The following is a 10,808-nucleotide window of genomic DNA, read 5'->3' on the forward strand; positions in this document are numbered from 1 at the left end:
CTGAAAGTACAAAAATTTGCCAGGCATAGTGGTGCGTGCGTGTAATCCCAGCTACTGAGGAGGCTGAGGCAGGAAAATCACTTAAACCCGACAGGCGGAGTTTGCAGTGAGCCAAGATTGCACCACTGCACTCCAGTCTGGGCAACAGAGTAAGACTCTGTCAAAAAAAAAAAAAAAAAAGAATAGAAATGTGAAATGGAGACTGAGTCACCAAGAAAGAAAGAAAAATATATCTCTTATGCACCTGGGTTTGTAGCTGAGGTTTGTTCACTCTGAGGCACAAGGGGACATGGGCTTCTCTGTGTTCATTTGTGCCATTATCACCTGGCACCGGCTATGCAATCCCAGGGGGCAGAGCCAGGTCCATTCAAGGAACCTGGAACACTCTGCTGTAGCATCGTGCACCCCATTACCGTCACGCACAGACGGGCACACACAATGCAGATTGATCAGGGCTGCACTGTTTCCAAATTACCACTTAAATCAATGGTTGAGCACTCTGTAATTGGAAATGTCAAAATTCACATTTTCTAGGTGAACTCAAAGCACAACGTTAATATCACTTAGCTCAACTAGATGTACATTTGTTTTACTTCTCCCCCTCTTCAAACTGCCCTCTGAGAAAAGTATAAAACATTAGGGAACTAAGCAAGAGGCAAAAAGAAAAAGCACCCAGATAATCCACAAATTGTGCAGCTTGACATACTCTAAAATGTAACTCAGAAAACAGAGTCTTGTGAGCCGGTCCACAAAAAAGATCTACACAATCAAGTAAGTTTGAGGAAACTCCATGGGCCCTACTCAGCGATTCACACTTAACACAAGCAACATTCTGAGAAGTCCTGAGGGAAGCAGGCTTATTTCACTCTGTTTATTCTAGAACTTCCAAAATCTATTAGAGCACACAACTACTTTTTTTTCGCCCAACACCTCTTTACATCCAATTTAATGGAATACTCTCAGGGAACATTATCCCAAACATAAACTAGCATAACAGGGAATAGAGTTAAAGTGCCATTACTGGCCAGCCAAGATGTTTTATGAACACCAACAAGCCATCAAGAATGAATCTTTTCCAAGTGAAATCAAGCCCAAGACAGCTTCCTGGGCCCTGTATTAAGCCAGAAGTTCTCAAGCTCAGCACCTGTAAAAAGTCAACCCCATTACCTTCCTAATAGCTGTGAAGGAAAGGACTCTATTTCAGGAAGCAGCCTAAACGTATCCCCTCCTCACCTCACCAATCCTTACCCTGCTAGACACCCTTGCCTCATCTTTCTTTCCAAGGTACTACTCAGCTCTGCCTCCCCAGGCAACCATCACACACCAGAACAATTCGACTCAGTAAAATGTATGGATCACCAACTAGATGGTGGGCACTACGCTACAGCAATGAATCAAGCAGATAAACCTTCCACCGTCATGGAGAGACATTCTAAAAATAATCTGAAAGCCGGAGCCCCTCTCCAATGATAATTTCCACATCTGAAAAACAAATAGAGTTGAACTAGAAGACACCTAAAATTTCTGGTTCTGTATTTCCAGGTTGGTGGTGGAGTGGGCTGGCCGGCGAGAGGTAGATCTGGCAGCCTGCATCACAGCCGTGCGGGGGCTTTTGCAGTGGACACTTTCCCAAAGGTGACTTCCCGGGGTGGGATTGAAGGGATTTGACACACTGCAGTGGCATCAAGTGCAAACTAGGAGAGGCTGGATTAGCAGGAGGGTGGAAGTGTCGGGAAGGGAAGGAAGTCAAAGGTTAAGACCCACCCCAGACTTCCCCCACTGAAGGAACCCCCGGGTTGCAGATCCTTGTTGCCTTGGCATGCACGTTGCTTTCCTGCAGCCTGGAAAGTGAGGAAGATGCTGATTTAAAGCTGTATCTGCCACTGTTCACTGTGCAATCCAATGCAATTTGTTTTATTTCTCTGAACTTCAGCCTTTAATCTATAAAATGAAAATAATGACTACCTCACAGAGTTACAGGGATCACAAAATGAGATACTCCATATATGACTGAGACATAGAAGCTAAAAAAAAAAAAAAAAGATTTCCCTCCCACTGCTAAATAAAGCTATATAGCCTGAAGCATGGCTTACAAAGTCACTGAATGAATGAATAATAGGAGTTTCTAGAAAGGTTATCTCCAACATATAAACTCTAGTAGTAAAAACTCCAAAAATGGCTAATATGAACTCTCAGATCCATTAATTTCCCCAGACCAGGAGGGACCTGGAAGGAAGTGCTCCCTAGACCACACCCCACTGAGACGGCTGTCAACATGACAGTTTTCACCAAATCTCCACTAAGAAACATCTCCTCTACCAAGGATATACAAGGAAATCGAGCAAACCATTAAGAATATTTCCTCTCCCAGTGAAACCTCTACTTTCAACAGAACAGGAAGTGTGGATGTTATTATGAGCTGAATGTTTATGTCCCCCCAAAATGCATATGTTGAAGCCCTAACCCAATGTGATGGTATTTGCAGGTGGAGCCTTGGGGAGGTGGTTAAGGTTAGATAAGATCATGAAGATGGGTCCCTCATGATGGTATTAGTGCCATTATAAGAAGAGGAAGAAAGCCAACCAGGCACAGTGGCTCATTCCTGTAATAATGCACTTTGGGAGGTCAAGACAGGTGGATTGCTTGAGCTCAGGAGTTCGAGACCAGCCTGGGCAACATGGTGAGACCCCACCCCTACCAAAACAAAAAAAAAGAGCCAGGCATGGAGGTGTGCACCTACAGTGCCAGCTACTTGGGAGGCTGAGGTAGGAGGATGACTTGAGCCCAGGGGGTGGAGGTTACAGTGATCTGAGGTCACACCACTGCACTCTAGCCTAGGTGACAGAATGACACCCTAATTCAGAAAAAAAAGAGGAAGGTGAGAAAGGGAGAGATTTCTCTCTCTCCATAAGCATGCACTAAGGAAAGGCCAGATGAGCATATGGCTAAAAGGCAACTATCTACAAGCCAGGATGCAAGCCCTGAACTGAACTTGCCAACACCTCAATCTTGGACTTCCCAGCCTCTAGAATTCTAAGAAGTAAATAAAAGCCACCCAGGCTATGGCATTTTGTTATAGCAGCCCAAGCCAACTAAGATGGATATCAAAGAAAAAAGCTAAGGCCAGGCACAGTGGCTCACGCCTGAAATCCCAGCACTTTGGGAGGCCGAAGTGAGCGGATCACCTGAGGTAAGGAGTTTGAGACCAGCCTGGGCAACATGGTGAAACCCCATCTCTACTGAAAATGCAAAAATTAGCTGGGCATGGTGGCAAGTGCCTGTAGTCCCAGCTACTCGGGAGGCTGAGGTGGGAGAATTGATTGAACCCAGAAGGTGGAGGTTGCAGTGAGCCAAGATCACACCACTGCACTCCAGGCTGGAAGACAGAGTAAGATTCCATCTAAAAAAACAAACAAACAAACAAAAAATACTGAGCTATGAGTTATAAGATTGAAACTTTTTCTTTTTTTGAGACAGCCTCATTCTGTCACCCAAGCCGGAGTACAGTGGTGTGATCATGGCTGACTGCAGCCTTGAACTCCTGGGCTCAAATAATCCTCCCACCTCAACCTCCTGAGTAGTTGGGATTACAGGCATGTATCACCAGGCCTGGCTAATTTTTGTATTTTTTGTAGAGACAGGGTTTTGCCATGTTGCCCAGGCTAGTCTCAAACTCCTGGGCTCAAGTGATCCACCCATCTTGGCCTCCCGAAGTGCTGGGATTACAGGCATGAACCAATGAGCCCAGCTTAAACTTATTTTAGTAACTTATTAGCCACTCCTTCAACCAACCACATGCCAAGCACATTGGGGAAACAAAGATGACCTCTCTGCCCTCAAGAGTTCGTGACCAAAGACCTAAACATAAAATTTCAATTAAGGATTATAAGGTTTGGAATAGAGGGGGAGTAATGAGAGGAACCACTAATTCTGCCTAGGAAAGTTAAGAAGGCATAGTGGAAGAAGGCATCATTTGAGTAGACATTGTAGGGCGATCAGAAGTATTTGAGGCAAATAAAAGTGGGAGGCAGGGGTTAAGGAGAGTAAAGGCACAAATGGGAAAGATCTGGAGGAGGGGAAGGGTATGGAGGATTCAGAGAAAAGGGATTGGTTGCCAGGCATGGTGGCTCACTTCTGTAATCCCAGCATTTTGGGAGGTCGAGTCATGCAGATCACTTGAGGTCAGAAGTTCAAGTCCAGCCTGGCCAACATGGTGAAAGCCTGTCTGTCCTGAAAGTACAAAAATTTGCCAGGCATAGTGGTGCATGCCTGTAATCTCAACTACTCGGGAGGCTGAGGCACAAGAATTGCTTGAACTCGGGAGGCAGAGGTTATAGTGAGCCAAGATCGTGCCACTGCACTCCAGCCTGGGTGACAGAGAGAGATTCTGTCTAAAAAAAAAAAAAAAAAAAAAGAGAGAGAAAAAAAAAAAACGGACTGGTCTTTTGCGTTTATAAGAGCACAAGCCTATCACAGAGAAAATGACTGAAGACAAAATAGGAAAATTGACTGAGGCCCCTCACCAAGGCCTTGTGCGGACTTCAACTTGTAGACCAGATTTTGGAAACTGGTGGCCCAACAGGCTAAAACTGTTCTACCGACATGTTTGCTCAGGAAGCATAGTGTTTTTAAATTTTTAAGCCACCATTTAAAAATCAAGAGATTTTGCTTAAAAATCCAGATTCCCTTCAAACACTGAAGGAGCTGACCTTTCTGGGCTCACATTCCTGCCTAGGAAGGGCAGGCTGCAGCAGCAGCTGCCTTCCCTAGATGAACTCCCCACTTGGCCAGAGTCCCCACTACTCCCCACTGTTTGCCCAATCCAGCCTGCTTTCTTCATTTAATCCTGTTGAAATCAGCAAGCATTCCTAAGGTGGTCTTCTAATCACTGTATGATATATGCTTTAAGATTCAGCTCATTCTGGCTCTCGAAGTTTTTTGTGTTTGGGATTTTTTTATTTCTTTCTCTCATTTTTATCACCATATTCCAAGAAAACTCTTAGAAAGCAAAGAATGTATCATATACTTTGTGTCTCTCACAATACTCAGCACAAGACTAGGTACAATGTAGATAATCAACTTTTGTTGAATTAATCCAGAAATGAATGAATAAATACATGCCCCTCTGTGGTCATCCTCCGTACCTGCCCTTCTTCCTCAAAATGCTAGACTTTTGCTACTAAGAAGATAGATGAATATGAAGCAAAAAATAAAAATAAAAATAAAGCACCAAAGTCAATCATTGCAATTCTATTTCAATTTTCTATCAGGTTGCAATGGAAATAGGAACGCTGAATAAATGCAGAACTGATCATTATGTCTGGCAGCAAGATGAATTAGAGCCCCGGGATACTAAGAAAGCCTGCAAATAAGATCACCGAATTTTATCAGTGATCTTTGAGGGAATTGTAGAGAATAGGATAGGTGCCAAAAAGCTGGAGCCTGGCAAATGTTCTGATTTTCAAAAGGTGAAAAAAGTTATGGTTTGCCAGTTCTAGACTAGATAATATGATATCACTCCCGGCAAGGTTCTTAAACACATTTGTTAAGGACACTTATGAGCACCTAGGACAGGAAGTAATGTCCATTTGGCACCAGCATGGGGTCACGAAGAACAAGTCATGTTAAATTCATTTCATTTTCTTCTCTCTGACAAGGCTCCTAGGCTAGTGTATTGGAGAAACACAGCAGACATAATATACATGGGGCACTGAGGGGTCGAGCAGCACCAAAGGCTAATTCAACCCTTGGGCTATATTAATAGTAGTATTGCAGACAGCAGAAAGGAGGTGATAGTTGTTTTCTGTCTTTAGCCACATCTAAAGAATCCACATTTAGAACTCAGTGCCCCTCTTGAAATAGGATACTGATAATAAAATCTTTTGGAGGTCCTTTTGGCAAAACCTCTTTAAAAACATAAAGCTGTCTTCCAGATTTCTGGCATCTGTTGAAAAATTGAAAAATCTGGCTGGACCTACATTCCTAAATAGCAATAACTGGTTGAACCTAAGTAGTGACTGCCCATTTAGACAGGACATGTACTCTAAAGTCCATCATAATCATCACCACTCCCTCTTCTACTGCCTGCACTGAGGTGGTGGGTCAGCTGCCACAAATCGTTTCACATGGCCACCTTTATCCATTTATTCTATCTGCCAAGCACCCAACAACATTGAGGTTTGCAACCCAGGATGCAGCAGAGCCAAAGGAAAGTGGAGACGGTAAGTGGTAATGAACCATCCTATTATATGAGGATAATCACTGTCAGGGGCTATATTCCCAGGTCTCACACACCCAGTGGGCAATCCCAGGGAAGACACATCTGTCTTATTATATGAAGTCCAAAGGGAAAGGAACTACAGAACCAATAAGTAGATGAGAGACATATTCAATGCAACATAAGAAAAAATGCTTACAAGGGTCAGGCACAGTATCTCACACCTGTGATCCCAGCACTTTGGGAGGCCAAGGCGGGTGGATCACTTAAAGCTAGGAGTTTGAGATCAGCCTGGCCAACATGGTGAAACCCCATCTCTACTAAAAATACAAAAATTGGCCACATGTGGTGGCGCGTGCCTATAATGCCAGCTACTCGGGAGGCTGAGGGAGGAGAATCTCTTGAACCCAAGAGACGGAGGTTGCAGTGAGTCAAGATGACGTCACTACACTCCAGCCTCGATGACACAGAGAGACTCTGTCTCAAAAGAAAAATGAAAAAATGCTTACAAGAGCCAGAGCTGTCCAAAGATGACAGACTACGTGGGCTTGGGAGGTGGTGAGTTCCCCATCACTAGAAATGTGCAAGCATATGGTTTGTTACTGCTTCAAAATCAAAGGGCTTCAAGTATCTGATGAGGCAAGAGAAGGCATGAATCTTTCTATTTTACAATAGAAAAAAATACTGTTCTAAAACTTTCCTTTTTGTTAAGTCTGTAAATTATTGAAAAAGAGATAAAAGGGAATAAGTCAACAAAGAACTCAGCACTGTTTTTAAAAATCAGAACTTCCCTTCACAAAATTCACAAAGCACAAAATCTGTCTGACTAGGTGGACTGTTTGCATCCCACTGGCCAGATGATTCCCAGGGAGAAAGGTAATTGGCCTTGGGCACTGTTTTTGGTGACTGGTCAAATGTTCTTCAGAGGCATGCAACAAAGGCAACGGGATGAAAGTAAGAGGGTAAACAATGGAACTCCATCAAGAAGCTGCCAGTCCCTCCACAAAACTGCCATCTGCTGCTGACATCAATCCTTCAAGGGGCAGCTTCGGGCAAACAATGTGTCAGGGAAAACAAGCCTGGGAGAAAATCGGCCTTGTGACCTTGGGCAAGTCATTTAACATTAACTGGGCCTCAGTTTCCTCATCTCTGAAACTGAGCTCACACTAACCCTACTGTACATTGTGTGGGCCAAGAGTAAGTGATGTCTGGGAGTTAGCCATAGAAAATGCAGGGCCCTGGACACACATCAATAATTATGATGATGATTAACACACAGAATTTTAAAAGAAAAGATTCCAGAGGGTTTCAGGTACAGCCATATCCTGACCTGAATCTTGTGGGTGTCAATTCTAAAGGAATAACATGTAACTCCTTTAAACAGAATGCAAAGAAATTTAGTATTTGGAAGAGACAAGATCATTTGGACACATTTCCTGATGAAATGCCTGGTAATTGGTGCATTTCTGATAAAACTCATGGTACTTGCTGCTTAGTTGTTAAAATAAAAGATGAAAGGTAAAAAGCAAAAGGCTCAGCTGGGCAATTAATGCCTAACTGGCCCTGAAGAAAAGTTTACTGGCCCAGCAGTAGCAATCCTTCCAAAATGAGATAAGCACATTTCCTAGCAAGAAAATGATTATAAAACCTGAACTGTCCAAAACTCAACATCCTCTTCTCTCTCATGGCATTTTCATGGCAACCTTAATTTTTACAAAATAATAATAATTGGCCAAATTCATTTTATAAAACATAAACTCCCTAGAAAGAGTCTATTCAAAAATTGAAACTAGGCTTTAGTATTGAGCAGTTGGGTGAATTCAAATCTCTGACCAATAAAGGGCTTATTTGTAAATTTTCAGCAAGGCTGAGACATCATAAGTCCCTGTTTTCCACATTGAACTGAAAAACCGAAGACAGGAGACCAGGGAAGATCAGGGTTTTCTGCTTCTCTTGCCCTAGGATCTGCCCAGAGGTGATGAGCACGCTGGGTTTTTGACCAGAACTAAAAGGCAAAAAGACTGTTGGTGAGACTGGAAAAGAAACAGAGCCCTCCCGCCGTGGCTGCTCCACTCCCAAAGTTTCCCAAGCATCTGAAGCGTGTATGGCAGCTGCGGTGCCCGGCCTTCCTGCTGCTTTTAAGGAGGCCACCCAGCTCCCTGGGTCATTGGGTCTTCAGCTGCAGCAGCGCCCAGAAGCAGGCATGGCAACCTCAGGTCACTTGAGCCCCAAATACCCAACTTGCTCAACAGCCTGTGCATAATCTCAAAGATAGGCCTCAAGGTCCACTGAAGATGTATTTTGTCCTTACTCTTTCTAGGAGAGGCCACAACACACCCGGTATCGCAGCAAGGAGAGCCATGAGCAGAAAGAAAACGGACGCCAGGAGGCACGGGCCCAGGCTTCCCACAGGGCACATCCTCAGAGAAAGGAGGAGCATGGTGGATGGAGCTTTTAGATTTTCCTTGCCAAAGCTGAGCCTAGAACGTGTAGTGGTGGGTGAAGCCCCAGTCTGGCCTGAATGAGGATGCGGCAAGCCTGCATTTAGCCATGCAATTGTGTTCGCTTTCCTTTTTCGCCTAGCTAGCGTGGATTTAGGGAGCGGCTTCTGAAAGAAGTATACACCCGGTGGCACAGAAGCTGCAACCAGCAGCCAGAGGTCATCTCGCCCTCCCGGCAGGCTTCTCCTGGAACCCCGGAAGCCAGGCAGCACCGACCAGCCCAAATGGCATGCTGAGGTGTTGGCTTTGAATGAAAGCTGATGACCCTAAACACCAGGGCACAGAGTGATTGGGCTGCACACCGCGAGATAATACATTTTCTGCACCAAGCTCCCTCTTTATGCCTAAATGCCTGCATTAGTCTGGATCAATATGCCCCATAACAGTTAATCCATGGCAACCCAGGCCAGCCGAGAGACACCGACAAAGAAGTGCCGCCCAGGGATGCTGCCTCGCTATGCACATGCATGTGAATTCCAGCCCAGAGAAAGAGGCAGAGGCAAAACCACCACCACCAACAGAAACCAAAAAGGGGGAGGAAAAAAGAGCAGATGGTTAAAAAATATACCCAAATATTAAAGGGCTTTTACCGTAGCAGGAAAGGGGTGGAGGTAATGACTATCAAAATGGCCTTAGAGTGACATGTCACCGCCAAGATGATGGAGTATCAGCGACACTCCTAAAGTCAGGCATAGGATCCTCTCACACACCTGCAATGCAGAGACTGCTGCCCATTCCATAATCCACACTCCCAGCCCCAGCGCTATCTGCAGTTGAAACCAGTCCGGACTTGTGCGGCTGCCACTGTTCCTCCTCACAAAAAGATTATTGATGCATAACATTTCATAATGGCAGAAAGGAAAACGGGGGGCAGTGGGGGTGGGAACCAGAATAAGAGAAAAACAAAAGGGGAGGAGAAGGAAAACTCTCCCAGCCCGCATCTCACCTTTTATTTGGGCTTCATATTCAGCAATGATCTCTTTGTCTTTCTTGAACTTAGTTTGAGATGACATCTTCCGACGTGGCCAAAGGAACTGACAGGCTGTTTGATTTATTTCTCCTTTTCTTTTCGAGTCCTCTCTCAAGCCCTGGTAATCACACAGCTCTGGTCGATTTCACAGGTTTAGGGACTAATCTCTTTCACTTGGCTGCAGAGCAGGGAGAAAAATCCTTCTCCGTCTGGGAGGAAAAATCTCTTTACTTGGCGAGAAATGGCTCTAGTAGCTTGCTCTGGTCAGCTCCTCTTGCAAAAGAAGAATCACCCTAGGAGCACAGTAACCTGCCCCAGATTTTCAAAGATTTTTCTTTCAAAAACAATAATAACAACCAAGAGCACTCATACACACATGCACACATACACACACTCACGCGTGCACAGGCACACTCACCGGGACACGCACACAGTTGTGCTGTGCACACAGGCATACACACACACCCTCACACGCACACACACTCGCTGGATCACTCACACACACACATCCACGAGAGGCGCGGTGCTTCCTCGGTCCTGCAGCCAGCCCTGGGCTCGCTTTTGAAGGCTCTGCTAAGTCGATGGTCAGGTTGCCAAAGGGCCGGTCATCTCGCATCCTCCCTCCCTTTGGTGCCTCTGGTCTGATGTCCAGTGAGGATCAAAGCCAGGAGAGCGAGATGGAAGTTTTCCTGCTGCAAGGCTTAAGCTCCGGTGAACCCAAGGCTGGACTGCTCACCCTGCAGGGCTGGCTGAGCTCTCCCCCACTGCTCACGTCACTAGACTCCGCCTCCCGGATTTTATAACAACTGACACATTGTAGCCTACAGGAGAGCAGAACTCACTGCAAGCAAAAAGGGGAAGAAATGCTCACAAAAGGGAAGGCAGCAGGAAAAATAATCGGGTTGGTAAGTCTTGAGAGGCTTCTGCAAACTCCAAACATTAGCACTTGGGTTAGGGATTTTTCTTCGAAAAACTTAAGATCCTCCCTTCTTTTGCATTGTGTAATTTAATTCAATTTCTGGAATCAACAGCTATATAATGGTCTGTCACTCTGCTGGGAGAGTCTAGCAGAGGGCCTGACCCGTGTAGGAAAAAGCATCAATATTTGTTGAGCTACTTG

At 45.0% G+C, this 10,808-nt stretch overlaps 1 protein-coding gene across 1 annotated transcript in view; it reads right to left on the reverse strand.

The window, feature by feature from the left end:
* Positions 1–10,451, reverse strand: part of LOC105519198 (SLIT-ROBO Rho GTPase-activating protein 3-like) — a gene marked incomplete at its 3' end in the record, with an annotated part of 146,402 nt that extends 135,951 nt beyond the window's left edge. Inside the window, exon 1 of the mRNA XM_011952504.1 lies at positions 9,665–10,451. Within this exon, the coding sequence (XP_011807894.1) occupies positions 9,665–9,731 (67 nt within the window). The remainder of the gene's footprint in view (positions 1–9,664) is intronic.
* Between the last annotated feature and the right edge of the window lie 357 nt (positions 10,452–10,808).

This window comes from Colobus angolensis, unplaced genomic scaffold (genome assembly GCF_000951035.1).
Source record: "Colobus angolensis palliatus isolate OR3802 unplaced genomic scaffold, Cang.pa_1.0 Scaffold34, whole genome shotgun sequence".
In the NCBI taxonomy this organism is placed as follows: domain Eukaryota; kingdom Metazoa; phylum Chordata; class Mammalia; order Primates; family Cercopithecidae; genus Colobus; species Colobus angolensis.